Source organism: Drosophila albomicans, chromosome 2L, assembly GCF_009650485.2.
Source record: "Drosophila albomicans strain 15112-1751.03 chromosome 2L, ASM965048v2, whole genome shotgun sequence".
Lineage (NCBI taxonomy): Eukaryota > Metazoa > Arthropoda > Insecta > Diptera > Drosophilidae > Drosophila > Drosophila albomicans.
In genome coordinates, this window is record NC_047628.2 from 14325005 (window position 1) to 14347431 (window position 22427).

General features: G+C 35.9%; 1 protein-coding gene across 1 annotated transcript in view; it reads left to right on the forward strand.

Moving 5' to 3' along the window:
* LOC117566145 (uncharacterized) overlaps positions 1-22427 on the forward strand; it is a 75075-nt gene that overhangs the window by 7485 nt on the left and 45163 nt on the right. Inside the window, exon 2 of the mRNA XM_034245631.2 lies at positions 1509-1938. Coding sequence (XP_034101522.1) covers positions 1665-1938 — 274 coding nt within the window. The 5' untranslated portion in view covers positions 1509-1664. The remainder of the gene's footprint in view (positions 1-1508; positions 1939-22427) is intronic.

Sequence of the window (22427 nt, forward strand, 5' to 3'; positions counted from 1 at the left end):
TAATTTAAATTTGATGCAGAATAAATAACATTGAAGTGCTTCACATATTCACACACATTTGACAGAGAGGAAGATATAGAGAGATACGCGGCAATTGCCGAAATGCCAAAAATCCAATTAAAATGTTAATTTTTGCGTAAACAATAACAAACAATGAAATTTTATGCTAGCTAGCTGCTGTTAATTTACACCATTGGCATAAACGACATAAGCCCCAAAAGTGCAGAGCAATCCCTCAGCTCACACGATGATACACACAGAGAGAGACAGATAGTAAAAGAAAGAGGGGGAGGGAAATCAGCTGCAGAGAGACGCACACTAATAAGCTGCAAGCTGTGAGATAATCACGGCATTTAAATACTTACATATTACGAATGCGGTTCTCCTGGTCATTGTTATTGTATTCGTCATTATTGTTGTTACTTTCGTTGTTGTTGTTGGTGTTGGTGTTACTGTTATGCTGCTGTAAATATTGTTGTTATTGTGTAATGAGCTGTTTGGGGCGTTTGGCGCCCAATCAAACAATGAGTAAAATGGACACGAAATTAACACAAAGCCTGCGGCAGTGCCACACAGGTAATTGTTATGCGAGCTGTGGCGGCAATTTGCTATCGGTAATCGGTATTCGGTAATCGGGCAATCGAAATAAAAGCAACCAAACGTTCAGCGAACTGCAAATAATGCTGTTTGTCAACGCAGGTTTGAGTGCATGGCAGGCAATTGAATATTCTTAATAAATAAGAATTAATGTTGATTTATTTTTCAATGCTACTGTTCTTCATTTAAATGTATCAGTAATTATGCCCAAGCAAATTAATTCATGCAGAGAACTTTTGAAATTTCATTGGCCTCTTTTGTACGCCATATTTACTCATTAATAAATAATAAGTAAGCCTTATTTATTTCTTAATACTACAACTACAACAAATGGTTTGGATTTATCAGTTAATATAAGCATTTCATTATTTTTCTCACTGGCAAATTCATTCACTCAGCAGTGTTGAAAATTTTGTTGCCTTCTTTTAAGCGCAAAGACTGATTCAAACGTGTTAATTTCGGATAAGTGGAACAACAATAATGAAGCGTAATTTCTTTATCATTGCTGTTCTTTACAATACATCTTGAATTGCATTTAACAGTTAACAGTTGCCGAGTAAATTAGTTCATGTAACAAAAGTTTCAAATTTCATTGCCTACTTTTGTGCGCAAGGTGTAATTTTCATTTGCTAATCGGCTAAAGATTTAAAATACCCCCGAGTGCAAATAAAACTAGCATTTGCAGTCAATTAAATAACATAAATAAATAATAAACAAGTGTGAATTTTAGCAAAGGCACTTGATTACATTTCTCACGACGAGCAGCTCAAGCTTGAAATTGAAAATATCATAGCATACTTTTGAGCGAGTAATTTAAGTCGATTGCTTTATTAATTTAATCTGACTGTGTGTGTGTGTAAAATTAATTGCCTAAATTGATTGTTTATTCGGGTGATTTTCTTCAATTGCAGCGTTCCACATTCACACAAACTTCGTGTCTCGGCTCTTGGGTAAATCATGTGAAAGAGCCAAGCCATTGAGAAGCATTAATCTAATTCATCAAATGCCTCTAATCAAGCTCGACCGAAACAATAAGGACAAACAATAAAAGCAGACAAGTGCGGCAAATGGAAGGCGACGGCACTAGGAAAATGTTCATTGATGGCAAGTGGCAACGACGGCGACGGGGACGGGGACGGGGCAAGTGTGTTCAGCCATTGCTGGCAGTGGCAGTTGCAAGGCTGCTACTCATTGCGATAGGGCTGCCCACAATGATAAATGCAACAACGATGAAGGCAACTTTAATTGCAACAGCAGCAGCTGCCACAACGACGACGAGTGCAACGGAACAGCTCGAGGCGAATGTTGGCCAGCAACAAGAGGAAAGCATTAAGTCAATATGTAAGTACATGTTTAAACATATACATAAATTTATGTATATTTTGTATATCCTTTTACTACATACGACCAAACGATTTGTATTAGTACATTTAACTGGAATTTGTCCTGCGAGCGAGCTGGCAACGAAACATATTTGCTCAGCCTGCCGGCGATGAATGTTGAACGTTGCGTTTCACAACGATGTTCCATAAGTAGACTGAATCCTGCCCGAGTGCGGCAACCGCTTGATTAATCCCCATAACAAAACAGAACGAAGAAGAGAAGTTGCAACATCAGCAAGGCAGATGGTTGCAACAATTAAAATTATCAACATTAGTTTAGCTTGTCTCTGATTAAATTACTTATGCATATGAAATGCATTTCATTGCAATCCAACACATCTGCGTGTTGCCCAAAACTACAATTTATAATTAACCACATTTATGCATTGATTCAAGTTTGTTTGATGAACTCACTGGGCAACTGTTGTGAAGATAAATTTGGCAAATAAAATCATGCTAGAAATGTAGCTAATTAATGGATTTTGCTTGCGAGGAATATCATCAAATTTTGCAGTGCTTTCAATGTAATATTTCATTTACTAGTAGGACATAAATTATTTATATAAAGTGAATCTTAAGTCATAGGAAAATAAATATAAAAGAGAGGAAGAACATTAAATAATGTTACTAAAGATATGCCTAAGCCAAAAAATCTAAAAATATCATCAAATTTTGCAGTGCTTTCAATGTGATATTTCATTTACTAGTAGAACATAAATTATTTATATAGAGTGTATCTTAAGTCTAAGTAAATATAATACAAAAGAGAGAAAGAACAGTAAATAGAGCTACTAAAGCTATCCCAAGTCCAAAAATTGCTAAAAAATTTGATAGAAGTAATAAAAAGTTTAGCTAGAAATCATCATATTAAATTCAAATATGCCCTGAGAAATCAACAAAAGAGCAAGAGTTTTCTTTTTTGCAAAGAAAACATTCATTTTGTTGGCATGTAATTTTTTGTATTTTTACTCTGGAGTTGTAAAACGATGTAAATTTGCGCATTTTACATATCGAAATATAGACAAACATGTTGTTATTTTGTGAGCACAGGCATTTATGCATATTTCTTGATATTGCGCGTGGAACAACAAGCGGATGCAATATGCGTATTCAACGTAGACAATATTGACTTTAACTGCAAACTAATATGAAGTGAGCTTAATATTTTCATAGAATTTACAGAGGATTTTTGGCTCAATGTTTGCTGGTCTGGCTGAGCTTTAATAACACAAGTCAGATATTTATGACTCGGAGTTTTGAGCTGGGCTGTCAGAAGAAGCGAAAAGTTTTTGTATGCAAAGTGAGCAGTATATAAAATCAGGCATTCAATTTGCTTATCATATCATAGCCAGACACATGGCAGAGAGTCAGAGTCAGAGTCAGTGTTAAAGTGCAGCCTCATGCAAAACTACGATGCTCAACAATATGGGAGAAATATGCGATGTCATAAAGTAATACACATCCTCAAAGCAGAACCTTGAGAGAATGTAATGTACATTATTGTATATTAAGCATTGTATACATTGTAATAAACTCGAGTTAGGTACTGGGAGGGAGAGTCATGAGAATCCTTGTCTGAGCAGGTTTTTGCTAAATCAAATATAATTCATACGCAGCGTTGGATGGCCTGTTAATTTATGGGCAACTTTTTGCTTGGCCGTCGTTTAATGCAGTAAACGCCTAAATCAATTATGGAGCAGCAGCTGAAGCAGAGGCAGAGGCAGAGACAAGAGGCGAGAGGAGGAGGGCAAGACCCAGAGCATGAGCGTAGCGAGGTGCACTGAGGCAAAAGCGAAAGCAAATAAGAAGTTGGCATAAAGAATAAAATCTACTTAGCACATGTAGGACCTTAATTAAATCATGTCCCAGCAGTGGCAGCAGCCACAGCGAATAGAGAAACACAGAAAAAGTGAAAGAGAAAGAGAATACAGAGTAGACTCAACGCGACTCGACTCGACTCAAACGTCCTTCATGTCCTTTTGTCGACATAACTCAGCGGCAGGCTGTTAGGTTTGCGGCTTTAACGCCAAAGCCAAAGCGACAAGGACTCGCTTTTATGATTATTATCATTATTACTTGCTGCGCGTACTTGTTGTTGTACTTTCTCCCCCACATTGTTGTTGCTGTTTTTGTTGTTGTTGCTGCAGGTCGTTGTGTGCTTATTGTTATGTTGTACAATTTGCCAGGCGTTCGGAGGGCAAAAGCAAAAGCAAAAAAAAAGAAAACATTAAAAAAACGGGGAGACAAAATTACTAAAATAAAAAAAAAAAATTATCATCACTGAACACTGAAGTGAGTGCCGAACACGTGCTATGCAAAATACTCATTTACAACAAAAACAAAAAATAATAAAAATATAAAACAACGAAGCGCAACAAAATCTGAAATGTGTCCCAAGTCTTTAATTCAACACGCGCGTTAATTGAATTTTTATTTTTACACTTTCGTCGCAATTGTTTGGCATTCTTTTGTTCCTTTTTTTTTACGGATTTTATCTACAAAAAGTAAATTTCAATGCTTATGAACATTTTGCAGTTTTTAGTTGGTTAACTTTAATGCTTTGACCTGCAGCTGATGAAAAATCAATTGCACATTTGCTCGCACAGAAAATTATGTTTTCCTCCTCTAGTCTAAATAAATTAAAAAAGGTTTGACACATAAAGAATCAATTCAATTTAAATACATACTTTAAAGCTTTTATTGTAGATTTAAAAAAGATATTGATAATGTAATCGAAAAAGAAGATTACATATTTTTTTTAACTTCAAAGTTTACGAATTTTTCTATACATCAAGCATTTAATCCTTTGTTTTAATTGTAATATGAATTCCTCGAATTTAAGCAAAACAGGAAATGAACAAATAAGATAAATAATTTCTACGAATGTTGTCTTAGGTGACTGACTGACTGATGATCTGTCATGACATTTCCTTAGTACTGTTTTATTTAATTCCGCTTTCAAGCCTTGTTTTTGTTTGCAATTATAATGAGCAATGGTAAAGACGTCTTTGACAGAACGTTTTGCTATGAAATGGTGTCATTCACATTGGATATTTAATAATCTTTTGAAGTGCTTATCAAAACAAGAAGTAAGTTAATTACATTTTTATTTATAGCTGGATAATTGTGAAGGCAACTTTCTGCCTGTCTGATGATGTCTGTCAGTGAGAGCCTTGAACTCCAGGTTGTATCATCAATTGAATACTTGGCTTGGTTTAGCTTGGCAGACAGTTGATTTTGCCGTATTGTGTTAGCTAGATGTCTGCCAAATTAATTTACTGTTGTTGTCCCGCACACAGAAAGAATGTCAAGGGTTTTTTTATGTGTATGTGTGTGTGTGTGTGTCGAGCTATTTGGCTCTGGTTTTGACATTGTTGCCATAGACATGCTTGTAAGGGTTATCAGCTTTGACATTGCCAGCGTTGCTAAGCACAACTTAAAGTACACTCACAAATACACACGCACAACACGATGACACTTGAGCAGTGAAATAAATTTTAAGCAGCTCGCAGACTTTCATGCTCGCAGTCGTATTTGCAATCGCAATCGCAATCGCACTCGTTCACTCATCCTCTGCACTTGTAAACTCGTGCAACTCTTTAGCTAGAAATCCTTGCAAGAGGGGAAAGCGACGTATGTATGTATGTGAATATGTGTGCTTGTGGCACTCAAAAGCCCAGCCAACCACTCACACGATAGCAGCAAATTTTATTCGCTGATTTATTTAGTGGCTCTCGTCCCAGAATATTTGCTCTCGTTGCATTTCAGCAAAATTTTGTTAACATTTTTATGGCCATGAGTTGAAATTAACTTGTTGGCAGCAACGACGACGACGTCGACGTCGACCAACTAAATTTTATACACAAATGCGCATAAATCACTTTTTTTGGGCGACGCCTTCCATTTTGGCTTTGCTGCTCATCCGCCACCTCTAGCTGGTATTACGTATACGCAGCGTGTTGTTAATTTTTATGTTGCTTTAAGTAGCTGACATATTTTATGGCACCGCGACGAGAGCGAGATAGATATAGAAAGATTTTAAGCTGCCACCACAGCACTCACAACAGCAGCATCGTCGTGGTCCTCGGCTTAAGTAATTTAAAAGGCGACTAATTTGCTTGAATGTGGTTTACGGTTCGTGAAGCTCTTGGCATTGAAATTGAAATTCATGTTGTATGTAATGTTTTGACTAAAAGTTCACGTGCAAATTGAATACAAAATGGAATTTAAAGTTTAGTCCGCAAAATGCATGTAAATAAAATTGATCAAAGGGATTTTTCAATTGATATTTGAAATTCCATTCAAATTGATCGGAAAATGAAATGCAAATTGTAACTACAAATTGAAAAGTGTAAATTCTAAGTATAGTAAACATAAGACTTCAATTAAAACCACATATATTTTTAATTGAAATACCGTAAGCTTTGTATTCAAAAAAGACTTTTAATTGCAATTCAAAAAAATAGAAATATAAGTCGACTTTCTGCTTAGAGGACTTTAGGCAAACAAACTGAACCAATTAAAGACTAAATGCTTGTTATTATGTATTTAAATTGGCAAAAAGTAATGAGTTTATTATAAATTATTATTATAAAAAGCAAATTTGAAAACATTTTGTAAGCATCTACTAACGTTGCCTGCTTAAAGTTTCCACTGCAGAGTGTTGTTGAAAGTATCCTTTCGCTAAGGAGCTTAAGTGCTGCTTCAATGTGTGTGCAATGAACAACATAACAACTATGTACAACTGAGAACTCTGTCTCGCTTTCTCTGTAAGTTGTGTTGTGTGTGTGCTCACCTGCACTTTGACTTTAGTCACTGTCAGTCAATTCCTTTTGCTACTGCTGCCTGCTGCTGGCTCCAAAAGCATATATTGACACTCGTTGTCAGTTGCCAAGTTGATGAGGGCAAGGTCTTTGCCAAAAAACGCTGCAATTGCAGTTGCACTCGCAGCACAAATTTTGTGGAGGAACACAGTCCAAGCAGCAGCTGCTTGCTGCTTTCTGCTTGTCTTCCACTTGACTCGGCCTTGCTGCCCCAGCTCCATCCACACTTGCAGCCAGAAGTCAGCGAGCGCAACGCAACGCAGATGAAAAGTCAACAACAAATGCAACGACAAGGACTTACCAGCTCCAGTGACATATATAATGCTGCTGTTGACTTCACGTCGCCGTCGTCTCCTTGCCCAGTCATAAGCGCAGACAATGGACCACGCCCACTGGCAGTCTCATACGCCACTTCGCCCACCACTTCCCCCCACACTCTTGCTTCACATTCCATGTGCTACGCAGCGTTGCGTAAATGAACTCAAACTTTAAGTTGATGCGCTTCAAAGCGGACGAAAGCGCTGTCGAAGCGGCTCGGGGAGAGGAAACAGGAAAACAAGATCGTAAAATAATTTTATTACCCACCAGCCTGGCCGCACAATTAAACTTGCCAAAGGGTCCCCCCCTTCTACTTTCCGCCTCTACCGCGAGTTCAGCGACTTTTGCTGGCAATTTTTATATCATCAGTCGAAAAAAAAAAAAAAAATGAAAATGTAATACGAAAATGGGAAAATGGTAAAAAACGCTGGAATGCAAAACGTGCGCGGCCATTTGTCGTGGCAATTAAAAAGTTTAGATTATTTTGTAACAATATAATGGGCGTACGATGGGGCGTGGCATGGCCATTATATCGACTTGATGACAAGGTAAAAGCTGCCGCATTTCCTTAAGCCTCAATTCATAAATTGCATAAAAATGACTGAAACAGAGACTGAGAGAGAGAGTCATAAAAACGGAAGCTATTGTTAAGTGAAGTGGAGACAACGATGACTTTATATATACTATATATACCGCAGAAGAAGGGTTATATTAAAATTTTTAATGATATTTAATTTTAATAATGAAGACAAAGTGGCAGACTGTTGCCCAGATGCTACAGCTGTTCATTGCGGACAATTCGAAACCATGATGCGGCCAATTAAAATTGCACCAAAATTAATGAGCTGACTGACGTGCCTTAAAATGTCATTATTGTTGTGTTATTGCCCTCCCCCCCCCCCCCAAAAAAAAACGAAACCTTCTTCCCCAGCTATTGTTGGGGGCAATCGCTCAATCATTTGGCAATTTTAAGCCGGCTATTAAACTGGTGGACATATTGAAATGGTTGGTCATTAAACTTATATGTTCATGCATACCATATTCTTTCCGTTTTTTGTTAGTTATTTTTATTGGCGCTGAGCTGGAAAGGCTGCAAAGTAAAGCTGTGCATTTAATGCGGTAGTATACTTGATAATACCCTATTGGCAATTGTTTATGAGTGTCGTAAAAATAGAAAAATTGAACTAGAGTAGTGATAGGAAAAGGGAGGCAAGGGATGGATATATATACATATATAATAAGTAGACAAAAGCCTTGTTTAATTATTTTAATGTTTTTTATACATCAATAAAAACTTTTTATAATAAAATGACTTTCAAATATTAATATTAATAATTTTATTTTTGTAATTATAAAAACGAATACAATTCCTTAGTGTAATAAGTGAGAAATGCGTTCAGGCTAGAATTAATATATTAGCAGAAAATAAATGAAGCGTAAAAAACACTCTTTTATAACAAAATTAAAGTTTTTATTGTAGTATAATTTGTGTATTGTGTAAATTGATTAGAGCTAGGAGGGAACTATTTTTAATTTATTTCAATCAAACAAATTAAATTTTTTTATATTTGTCCACTTGACTTTATTTTAATGAAATTAGTTGTCATATAGCATGACAATATTGTGGAAGAGAAGTGATGAAGTGAAAAACACGCGTTGTGAAATTGTCTTTTTCCTTTTACGAATATCCGTTTTATTTATCTTATCAATCAAGACTGATCGTGTAGCTCACATTCGGAATTAAAGAGTAATAAAAGAGATGAGAGAGTAATAAAGAGAGCATAACTAACATCACGAGAGAGTTGTCAGAATAACCCAGATAGAGTAAAGTGAATATGTGTGTTCTACTACAAGATGCAGATATTAATTTGCTCTGCTGTCGTTAAAAAAAAAAATTAAATATAAATTGCAATAAGTATTATTGGAAATAATTTTAGCATACACATGACATAAATTTAATATCTTTGTCAACGTCAAACAAATTGAAAGCATTCTGACTTTTTAATGAAATCTTATCCAAAACCCACGCGAATATTTTTAACATTTTCTTCATTCGGCCAAGTTCATTCTACTCTCAGACATTCTATACCCTGTAAGACTTCGTGTGTGTGTGGAAGGCGACATTATAGCCTGCTGTTGGTCTGCTGACTTTGCGGCCAACTCGGCGGCTGCTGCTGATAAAGGCAATGGCCTCAGCTTGGGTCACTCTCTTATCCTTCTATTTTTTTGCTGCTGCCCTTGCTGTCGCAATTTAATAAACATAAATTTCATTTAAACAATACAGAGCAACAGCAAGAACAACAATTACATGAGCATGTGTGTGCATGTGTGTCTGTGTGCACACTATGCATATGGGCACGTAATTTTATATACATCATCTTTTTTGTTCTGTTTTATTTTTGTTTGCTACTCACATTTCGGCGGCGGCTTTTTTTTTTGGTGTGTGTGTTGGCATGGTCCAACTTTTTGTCGCCAGCACGTCGTGAGCCCAAAAAAGCGAGTTGCTCGCCTGGTTAAGAGACGTTTGGCGAGACACACTCTGTCGTGGCGACCGTGGCATAGCACCCTAAAGGATATAAGGAAATCATATAAATACACGCTCATAAAAATCATGGCAGCATGTCCTTGCCTCTGTCTCTGTGTCTCTGAGTGTCTGTGTCTGTATGGTGTGTGCGGTTATTGTCCTGCATAACGTTGGCCTACTCTTTTCATTTATATTTTATTTCATTTTATTTTTCCATTTTTGGAATTTTGTTGCTACTTCTTGTTTTGTCTTTGGTTTTTATTTTATTGTATTATTTGTTTTCTCGCTGGGTGTTATGAATTGTTTTACATATACTTTAAATATGCGGCATATGTTTTTGGGCGCTCGCTTTGAATATTTACATGCATTTGCCGTTCGTTGTGCGACACTTTCATTGTGTGCCACAAATTACTTTTGGCCTGCTGCAGATGCTTCTCGCGCTCTTTTAAAATGCGAGAACCAAGCCAACAAATGCGGCACACATTCAATAGTAATGCGTTTGAAATTCAAGTTTTGCACTTGTTGAGCTTGCCGGATTTTAAAAGTCAAGTTTAAGCAACATTGATTTTAGGACTTTCTAACATAATACTTAAGAAAGCTGCAGTCAAAAATATACCTAATGAATAATCCACAAAATGCTAAAATATACCGAAGATTAAATTTGGTACATTGATATACCATTTCGTTGAAAATATTCTATAGAGTAGAAAAAATGCTTGATTGTCTTAAAATATTGCAATTAATATTCTAGAGGACTACTAAAATATAATATATCGATGCCTAAAATTGGTATCATTTCATTGAAAGAGTAGATTAGAAAACATACCGGATTATTGTAAAATACACCAAATATTTTAAAAGAATACAAAAATTTACCGGTGACTAAACTCGGTATGTCGGTATACAATATATTATATATATTCTATAGAGTAGAAAATATAGCACATTGTCTTAAAATATATCAAATTAATATTCCAAAAGAATACTCGTAGAATAATATACCGATGACTAAATTTGGCATATCGATATAGAGTAGAAAATAAACCAGATTATCCATTAAAGTAACTAAGACTTGAAACTTAAAATTGATAAAATGATTAACGATCAAATGCTACCATTTAAGCGAAGAGCAAGGGATGTGATCAAGATAAACTGAAAATAAATTACAAATTGTTGTTAGTCTATAAAGTATTGGTTATGTAAATTTGATTCATAAAACGCGCGCAATAAGACAACCAATCTCGGAAATATATAAAGATCCAGATAATTTATATTGAAAATGATCAGCTACAAATACTAAAAAAAAAATGGAATTACAAATTATTGAACAAAGTTTTTCGTCAGGAAAGATCTTGGCGGAAGCGTAAATAAAACACGTCTGCTTTATTTATCATTTATTCCGTACTATTAGTTTTACATTATCTAGTCACTTCTAACGTTGGTTATCGATAGTGATGTTATTTTGCACAAATAATATACTTCTAACGCTTTGTGTTCAATATTCAGAGAACAAACTATTAAGAGCATATGCTAGGTAAACAGTGAAGCTGTAATGAAGCTGCAGGAAATCTAATCAAATTTGTGCACATCGAGAACGTGTTCAATGCTAGCAGAATGTGTGTTGCACATTCAGGATAAGTGCAACTTTTTGGGCACCAAACATTGTTTTCGAGTGTCGTAACAGATGCCACAAATTCCCTTGGCTAATTTGGCACGTGACATTGCAACGCATGCCCATAATAGTATGCTATACTTTTTTTAATTAGCTGACGAAAGACGTATGCAGCATTAAAGTGCATTTATGTTACATGACGTATACGCAGCGTAACACGTTTATAATTTGTTAATTGACTTTGATTGCAATTTGATGTTGTTTGCCGTGGAGAGGAAGAGACTGAGACAAATCAAGCGCACACAAGTGATTTATGCCAAAATGCGTTTTCAATGATGTTGCGCAAAAACGCAAAACAAATTGTATTTTGGGTGTGGGAGAACATTTTTGGCAGCCAATGTACAAATAATGATTTGCTTGCTTGTTTTAGAGTGGGAGTCTGTGGCGTGGCGTGGCGTGGTTATATGTGCGCTCAACCGAAATAATAGTAAGTCATAAATTTTGTGTGCTGCGACTAAATTTAATTTTAGTTGGCCAGCCGCAGTGGCAACTCAAAGACCAACTTCCCAATCACCGTCCATAAACTTTTTCTCCCTCTCTGTTGGTTTTTTTTTGCGTTCCATTGCAACAGCATGTTGTTTTGTTTTTTTCTTCCTTTTTTTTTCCTGTGTTCTAGGTAAAAGCGAGAAATTATGGCAGGGCATTGTACCCCAATCTATGGCTAAGTGTTGTTGTTGTTGTCGTATGTTGTATTGTATTGTATTGTATTGTATGTGTGTGTTTTATGTATGTGCGGCAAGTATAATCTGTAACAAATCTTTCGTCTGCAAAAACATTAGCCTTACGACGCATAAAAGTTGACATATGTAGCAAACTGCAGGGCAGCCAGCAGAATAAACACACAAACTGAGCACAAATCGAAACGGGTGTGTAACGACTAGAATGTGCTCTATAAGGAAGTATTTAAATAAAAGAACACTCAATTCCTAATAAAAAAAAAAAAAAATGCACATATAAGATGCTTGTTTAAGTCATTGCTTAATTTGGAAACATTTTTAAAATATTATATTTAATTCAGTAACATTTTTTAAAAGCGTAGAATAATGGAAGCTTTCTTCCAGTTTAAGATTGTGATCGATCATAATTACAATTAAAAGTAAATTGATTTTTAATATTACTATCTAATTTCCATAGTTTTTCTTTAGGGATTTAATACTTAATATTCTTAGAACTTTCTTAGTGTACCATTTTAATAGATATTATTTATTGATTCATTTTTAAAGGGTTTCTTCGAATTAAAACTTCACAGATTTTTATAACTTGTTAATTTTATATCTATTTTATGAGCCAAATTATAATACATTTTTATTTTAAGTCCGAATTTAATAAATTTGTTGTGCTTTTATATTTTGCAATTTCTTTCTGATAATATGAAATGGACGAATTGTCTTGCTAAAAAGCATTTTTACATTTTATTTTGTATTTACATTTGATTTTATAAACTTTTGACAGTTGCTCTTATTTAAACGTTTAGTTTATTTAATAGTTATATAACTTTTGGCAGTTATTTTAATTTAAATTATTTTATTTAATAGTTACATACTCTTTTTCCTTTTAGGGTATGCAAATACACTAGCAAAAAATAAATAAGTATACAATCAGATATATATGTAAAAAACATATATATGCTTGCTGTTGTTGTTGAAATAAGCCAAGTACAAACAAAATGCCATGACGCTTATATAATTTTTGGGGCTGACACTGCCAGGAGGGAGAAAAAAGAGCAGTGTCAAGGGGGAGCCTGTAAGCTACAAAGCCTTTTTGTTAGATTTATTTCCGTTTTCGCCACTTTTGTATGCAACTTTTTTCTCTCTCTCTTTCTCTCTCAGTTGTTGTGCTTTTGCGAATGTGTGTGTGTTTATTTGTTCGCTTGTTTGTTTGTTTATTTTGTTTGTTGGTTGGTAGTTTGATGTGTAATACTTTTGCTAGCTTGGCCCCCCCAGGGTGAAAGAGTCATCGCACATTCTCATGCGGGTTGGAGGACGAGCAATGTTCGAATTGTTGTCACTTCATGAAGCATTCAATTTTTCATTGGACTCTGTGTCACTTTGCTGTTGTGTGTTGTCGTTGTTGTCGTTGGGCAATGTAAATTGGGCGAAGGGAAATGTGTTGATGTTTATAAATAAATTAAAATTAAGTTTGACTGCAACTTTTCACTGCACGAATGCGTGATACCAAAAGACTGAGTGAGGGGCTTAACAAACAGGGAGAGAAGGAGAAAAATAAATGATCAAAACAAGAGATAAAAGATTTAAGACTTGTTGGCAAAATATTTGCACAATAGCTGCAAGATAAGTAAAAGAATGTGTGTTATACAGTTAGCTAGCTCATAAATAAGAAAACAACAGAAAATCGAATGTGAGAAAGGCAAAACTCTATTATCATCAACATTTATGCATGCTATTTTAAGCTACTTGAAATGCAATTGTGCTTTCATATTAAATGCGCTTAATATAAACGAAAGAACAAATTTGCAGCAAGTGCCTGAGTTCAACTCAGTACTTTGACGAAACGAAATAAGAATTAAAGTTAAGAAAACGCTTTTATTCACTCATTTTAATTTTAATTATATAGTCTTTACAAGCTTCTCTTCTTTTGACTTTAACTTATTGTAAGCGAACGCGCACATTTCTTCGCGTAAATCTTCGCTTATATTCCGCAACATTACAGCATAATTAAGCTGCAGCTGGTGCTGCTATTGCTGCTGTGGCTGCCACATGACCTTACTCAAAAAGATAGTAAGTACGATGTGTACTCGACTAGAAAATGACCTGTAAATATGCTAGGGTAATTTGAACGTCGCGTATACTTAATTTATTTGCTGTCCTTGACTTTCTCCGCATTGCTGAGATCGACAGACAGTAGAGCGTAAATAAATTTTTTGTCTTTGTTTTATAGCAACCGTGTACTTTGTTATTTATGTCCCTAGTACAGGGTGTGAAGCTGCTTGCAATTGCTAATTAAAAATTCGCCAGCCAAAAACCGAAAGTCGCACGCTAAAAAAAGGCCAAATAAAAAATTGTTATTATGCCGTAGTTGCTGGTGCTGCCGTGTCAAGACAAGCTCTAATAAGCTTCTTGCACACACACACACATACTCACATACACACATGAGGAAGTAACTAGCACACTTTGTGCAGCATATAACGTATACGCAACGTTTACAAATGAAGCTGCCAGCACTGAGCAAGATGAGTAGGGCGATAAAATGAGCAAGTACAAGAGAGATGGCAACATAAAACAACACACACACACACACATACGTACACAAACCACACATATTAACAAGCTGAATGTCAACGATGAACACACACAAACACATACACAGAGAGAAGGAAACTTGTAAACTAAGAGAAACTTCTGCTGCTCTGATTGTTGCCAGCTGATAAACAAAGAGTGGGAGTAACTGCTAGTTGTGAGTTGGGCGTGCGAGACAACAATTTCGCTAAATTACAAACAATGCTTATTTGTTGTTTATCTCTGTAAAGTATCTCTCTCACTCCCTATTCATCTCTTTCTCTCTCAGGGCGTCAGGTGGCTGCTCTGCGTAATTGAGTTGATAAAACCGAGCGGGCCGGGCTGGGCGCATTGTTGTAATTTGGGTAATGCATGCAAAGTTAATTACCTCGGGGATCTTTGGTAATTAGAAATGTGATTGAACGCGTCGCACAATGCCGTTGACACCAGCCAACCGAACGCCAGCCTTATGCTTAAATTCAACCATTCGTTTTGTCTGTGCAATTGTGTAGCATAAATCAAGGTGTCACGGTAACGGCAACATTGTGACACAGGCCACCTGCCCTGTCAACTTCTAAACTCACTCATAATTTTTCCATTTGACAAATCGAATCAAGTTTGATGCCAACAAAAGCAACAAAAGCAGAAAAAAAAGCAGAAAAAAGACAACCGTGCCGTGACAAATTATTATTGCTGGCAGCGTTGACTTTGCAGACATTTTCAATTAGCAGCCAAAAAGTTGTCTATACCGTTGACATTTATACGTTGGCCACGTTGTCAGGTTATTAGCCCACCTCTTGCTCCACTTGCAACACGAACAAATTGAATTCCAATCAGACTGAAAGTTTGCAGACATTCTTGTCTAGCCATTTCGCTGGCCAATGAACGCCTCAAATGAACACAAAAATTGGCTAATAATGTGTGCATTACATTGCTAATAAAACTTGAATTGTTTATTTGTACTAATTCCATTTTTGACTGTAGCATTGTTCACTTGACAAACTGCTCTTGAAAAGGTATAAAAAAATATAAACTTATATGGCTGGCATCTAATTATAGCACATTTTTTTTTACACAATATTTGTGAATTTTTTGCTCATATGTTTTGCTTTTAAAAATGTGAGTGTGTTTATAGGAAATTGAAAATTGAATTTACTATATGTGATGTTAATGATGATGTGATGTTATTTTATTTTTTTTGTTGTTTATAAAAAAACAAATTTTATGGCTTGCTGAGCGTCGAAATTCTGAAAGCATTTTTCGTCTTAATTTGAACAGCCACAACAGTAATACGTGAGTGTACTCATATAACCGTTTGAGTGTACTCACACTCAGACAGCACTCAGAACGAGTAACAGGGCTCCTTGGATGCTCTCAGGCATTTCAGCACTTAGCCAAATCCCAGCTTAGATTTATATATACCGAGGCTGTGGAGTATGAGATTGCATATGCATTTCTCTGGCCGCAAAAGTAGTTTGAAGGCAATGCATGGCAAAGCTGCCTCCTGCTGTCTGTTAGCCACATGGCAAATGCATTGGGAAAAAGTTTTTTTTAGGTAATATTGTAATACCATAAAAGGCAATAAACATTTGCAATTGCAAAACGTTTTTCAAAAACTTTTGTATGCGTATATCCCCAGCCATTGAGGAATTTATAACGGATGCGAGTTCAGCAATAATAGTGACAGTTTTTCGTTATATCTGCCATAGACACACACATACACACATAGTTATATATATGTATGTTATATCTGGTTTTGAAAGGGAGGGAGAGAGAATTCAATTATAGTCTCGGTAGTTTGCCTGTAGGCATTTTTTAACCATCGGCATGGAAATTCACCAAAATGTGTATTGATTTGTGTTTTGCATCGGATTCCCTTTCGTTTATTTTTTTTTGGGCGCAACTCAATTGTGAAAAATTGATGCAGCTATCAAATAGCAAAAGCATTTTATTAGTCAATCTCGAGCTTTTATTTACTTATAATCATACCCCACCTGGGAGGCAAAGTATTAAGTACTTTGCTGCAAATAAATAAAGCGCAAATCAGTTAAAAAGTTTGGCGAATATAATTTTATATTGCAGTCACCGTGTAGAGCTTTGTTTTATGGCAAGTTTCATAGTTAGTGGCGCATCGTCTGAGTTGTCATAGATTATGCATGCGATTGTGGGTTGGAAAGGAGCTTAGAGAAAAGGTGGTGCTATCAGGGTCCCATTGGGTCAACGAGAATCCAACACAGAGAAGAGGAGTGAGAGAGAGAGAGAAAGAATAAGCAGACGGGAGTATGACGCCAAAAGTTTTTCGATAGCCGAAACTTAAGTGCCGGCAACTGAAACTGGCAACTGGCAACGGGCAACGAGTTGGCAGCCCCGCTATCTACCTAACCTCACTCCTCAACATTTTCGTGTTTGACTTTTGTGCGCCTGCAAGCCAAAAACTTTTGGACCGGCCATAAATTTACTGCAGCTTCTATTTCTTTCATGCTCTGAATCGTTTGTTTGCTTTTCATATATATAAATATATATATATTTTTGGTTTTTATTTTTATTTTCTTCTTCTCAATTCTTTGCTGCTTTGCTTCTCATTGCTACTTTATGATAATTATTAGGGCTGAGTACGCATATATTTATGTATAAGTATTTTTTTTTGTAATTTATCCCTTTGCTGGCGACTTGAATTTAATTAGTGCGCGCGCCTTAAAGTATGCCATGGAATTGCCGCATGGCGCGTGACGCGATTTCTAATTAGAAATTTTGAACGCCAAAATTACCGCACAATTCGCAACTCGCAAAACTCGCAACTGGCAACTGCATTGTGTTTGTGCCACTTAATTGTCGTTTGTGCTAGTTTTTTCTTTTTTTTTTGTGTGCTTGTTGCTCGTGTCCTTTTCTGCCTGTTGGTTACGGCGCGTCTTGGGTTTTGACTGCCGTTGACGTTTGCTGCCAATCTTTTTCACTCGCCTCTGCGATTGCCACTGCCACGGTTTCAACTGTTTCCTTGCCTTGCCTTTGTTCCATTCAGGCCAATCAATTAGGAACAGTTTTTCGTGCATTTTTGTTTGGTAGTTTGTCGTTGCACGCTTTTTGTAAGTGAAACGTTGCACACTTTGCGGAAGTCAACAAAGACGTGACTTAAAGTCGCAACTACATAGTTAGTTTGCTTTTTTATGTTATAAAAAATATTGTGGAACTTCTTGTACGGAATACTAATTGATAGTAGTTGACTAGACTAATTTGGCATGCTTATTATTCTAATTATACCAACTGTTATACATCCTATTATAAAATAGCATTTATCTAAATGTTATCCAGAAAGTAACACTTATCAAAAAACTTAACAAAATCTCATAAAAGCTGTTATACCAACTGTGATACTAACTGTTATACGTATTTTTATATAAAATAACATTGATCTAAAATGAAGTATTATATTATAAAGTACAACTTATCACTTTAAAAAATCTCATACAAGCTATTATTTGTTCTGTTATACAAATTTAATATACTTCTCTTGTACAAATTGTTATATAAACTTATTCAATGTAATGCACAATAAAATACTAATTTGTTTTACAGGATATTACACAAGCTTTTATACAAACTATTATACAAACCGTTATATAATATTGTTCATTGCAATATACTTATTTACAATACTTACAGCGTACAAAACCAATATATACTTGTATATAACAGTTTATACAAGTTGTTATACACACAATGTCAACTTCAAAAATGTATTCTTATCAATTTTGAAGAATTTTAAATAAAATCCATTAAATGTAATGCATATTTATTATTCTGAATGGTTAAGCTTGTGTTTACAACTAAATCCAGAACAATATCACTTAACTAATATTAATTGGCTTGTTGAAAATTTCAAAAACGCTTTGTCTAATCAACAAATAATCCCTTTTGGTTTGTTTTGAGTTGTTGACATGCATACTATGCATTCTTATTTCGTAACAAATTGCACTTTAGCAATTTGTTGGCAAAGCCAGCACTTTCTTTCAGCCAAAAACTCAAGACTTGGCTCAGCTTACCTGCGAAAGGCGAAAACTTTTGAAAGAGGATGATGGCATAGCCTTGAAATGTCGAGCTGTAAATTATCTATGTGGAAGGCTGCAACTGTTTGGCCAAATAGTTTTGTTAGTTTGTTCCTCTCATTTATTCAGTTGTTGGCACACAAATGCCACAAAGCATTCATCATAATAAATACTCGTTGTCTGTGTATGTGTGTGTGTGTTTGTATTAGAATGTGTCTCAATGGGGAAGTGGCGTCTGAGGAATCTTGAAGATGAACCTCAAGCTCTAGCTGAAGCACTCAGTGTAATTGAGCGGCACTTAGAAAATATGCGCCTCATTAGCTGCACAGCCCAAAGGTGTTGGGCCCCCAATGAGTTCGACAAAGCAGTCAGAAAGACAACTCATATGAGTGGTTTTTAGGCATACACACGAGCGCACATATGCACACAACAAGCACACATATATAAAGTAAACACACACACACACACAGTGTATGTATCCCAACAGCCGAGTGAACTTAACGCTTCACTGATTTTTCTTGGCCTCAAACAAAATTGGCACGCGCTTGTTGGAATATGTTTGTTGGCGTACACAGGAAAAGGAAGCATGGAAAAGGAGCAGGCGGCAAAAGTCGTTGTTGTTGTGGTAAAAGGGAAATAAAAATGATTTCCAGCAACATGTTTTAGCTTCTACTTTTGCTTACTGCATGCTTAGATATCCATCTACTGTTTATATGTGGCTACGTGCCCGCTGTGAGTTCCCTGATTCTTCTCAGTAGACTCTCTCTGTGTGTGTGTGTGTTTGTTGTTTGTGTTTAGTCTTTGGTCTCGGCTCAAGTTTTGTTACGTGCTTTGCTTAATTTTGTGCTTGCATGCCGGCGCTTCATGTTGCTGCTGCTGCTGCTGCTGGCAGTCTCAACTCAACTCATTGGGCTCCGATTACGCTGCGTATACGTAATACACACGAAAACTTTTGCTGTTGCTGCAGCACCTTAACTTTGGTGCCTTTGCCTGCCGCTCTTGCTCTCGCTCGCACTTTCACTTGTGTTCTATGCAATTTTAGTAGCTGCAACAAGTTGCGAACCAAGGCCACACTTACACTTAAAGATCGGCAGTGTTTCATACACTGGCATTAAGCAAACAAGTTGTAGCTCAAGTTACGCTTCGCTTGGTTACTCATACGCAACGTTACCCGGCTTCATAATTTCACAGTATCTTTTTTTTTTTAGGCTTTATTTGTGCCTGGCATTTCAATGATGTTTGCGCCCCATAGCTAAATTTTTGTCTGCCGCAATGTTGCATAGTAAGCAAATTTCATTTATCATGGATAGCCAGCAACTGAAAATGTTTGATGTTCGACCAAAAATCGAAATTGTTGTGCATAGAATTTTTGAAATTTGTTCAACAACTGCTTTCAATTGCTCCTTTCGATATATCTATTTCGAAATATTTTTATTTCAATTTTATTTTGCTGTGCATTTTGGAGATTTTCAGTTACATGGCGAACTGCATGCAGAATGCAACTTTTGATTGGCTACCAAATTATGCTGTCAGTTAGCTGGAATTGCATATTTTCTAATTCAACTGCTCGAATTTGCAATGTGTTTGTGTAATTTCATTTTGTGCTTTTCGTTTCTGACAGCAAAAGTTTTGATTTTCGTTTTAAATTTCCTTATTTGATTTTTATTTCCATGGATTTAAATTGTTGCAAGGAAAGCGAGTAACGTAAAAGATCTACGACTAATGAGCATTTCATTATATTTCTGGGTCTTTTTATGTTTCCCTGCTTTTTTTTTTCTTTAAAATACAAATGTTGTCGTGCTCATTTTCCTTTTTTTATATAGTTGTTGTTGTTGTTGCAGCTGTTCATTCATTTTCTCGCTCGTCTGCTGCCAGCTTCAATTTGGAGAAAATTCGCCCGGCAGCATCACTAGCGCATAAAACGCGCATTAGCAAACTATTAGTCAAATCCCGAAGGTGCCATTTACCATGTCCAGCGCTGTCGCTTTTCTCACTCTCACTCTCCCTCCCTCTCTCACTCTCTCTCTCTCTCTTTCTCATTCGTTTAACTTATTCGTGCAGCGTCGGCCATTTGGCAATGTGATTTGTGATGCCTAATAAAATGCCAAAATACTCTGTAAAAATAAATAAATAAAACAACAACAAAAAAAATGTGCATAAATTATAAGGCAAGAGCATCAGTCGCATTCGCATTCTCCTCGCAAAAGTGTGAAAAATTACGTATACGCCCCGGCGTCGCAGTGAATTATACGAAAGCACTGGAAGAAGCAGCAGGAAGAAGGGAGACAAAAAACCGACATTCTCACACAGACGACAGACAGCCACAAAAACCCAAAGAGACCACAAACCACCAGCAAAAACAACGACGCCGAACAACAGCATAATCTAAAATTTTATGCCACAACTTCGCCCAGAGACAAAGCGACAGTCGGCGAATAATTTCATTTCATTTGCTTTTAATTTTCACTTACAAAACTTTTGGGCGCAATTTCTTCAACTTGTTCGTCATGTTGCGTTACGAACTGCTGCTTTAAACATGCTTTCAACGCATATGTATGTGCAACAAGAGGCTCTAATTGATAAACAAAGTTTGGTATTGATTTCTGTGAAAAGCTTTAGAAATGTATACAGCAGCAGCTCTATCAGTTTTCAACCGGCTTCATTGCATTGTTGTACCCTGTAAACTAGGAAAAAGTAGTTTGACTAAGTACAATAAATATAAAATGTAAACATAGAAGAAGTTAACTCTTAGAAATAACTGATTAATAGTTAATATAATAAATATATTAAGAAATACAAGTTAATTTTTAAAATTTTCTGCTATAAATACTGGGCATCTCTTGGTCAATCAATCAGCCCAGCTTTTGTTTTAATTGCACTTATCGCTTTGCCATGCAATAACTTTCGAATGTTTGCTTCTCTTCAAATTCAGTTTTGTGCACAGCATTTTATTTGTTTAGCGACTTTGCTAGCGCTTTGTTTATTTTGTCATAAAAAAATTGAACATTTTCATTCTGAACAATTTCATTTTGTTTTGCTTTTTTATTTCGACGGCATTGTTTCGCGCTGATTGAAATTAAGTGAATTTTTGGAGAGACGGCTTATAAACATTTTGCCATAGTTCAAGTGTTCGTTGCTGTTACTTGTTCTATTGTTTGCTACAATATGTATTGCAACAACTGCCAAATGAAGCGATGAGTTTTGGAGTGCTTTCAAATTGTTATGTCCTGGATTTGTGTGTTAATTTGACAAACAATTGTGTTGTTCTGAGTGCTGTGCCGGAAATTGTGATAATTGTGATGAGTGTTCCCGAAAAGTAGGCAACATTTATTTTCATTATTTTCATAATGCTTAAAATGTTGCTCAGTTATTAGACGCCATTAAAACAGTTGTTTTTTGCATAGAGTTTTGCAATTATTTGCAACATTTCTAATATATTTATGCAGCATAAACTTTTAATGAATTGCTACGACACAACAAAATTTAGCTGTTAAAGAGAAACATTTCGAGTTTTGAAGAACTGTTTTTAATGGCATGTCAAATGGGATAATTTGGGAAAATGCTCATATCAGAGGAAGTTTCAAATGACCGGCAAAGAGTGAAATGAAAATGACAATAAGCCTAATCAGAGTGGCAGCAGTGCCTCGACTACAAATTGCAAACTCATGCTAGGCATAATTAAATGCAAATTAACAATGCAATGGACAATGGCAGCAGGACAGGACATTTTGCATACGACTGGTACGTGTTGGAGTACATTGTGATGTTGGTAGTTTATCGGGCCAGTGAATTGTTAAACCCCTCGAATACATTCGCGCAAAAGTTCATTAAT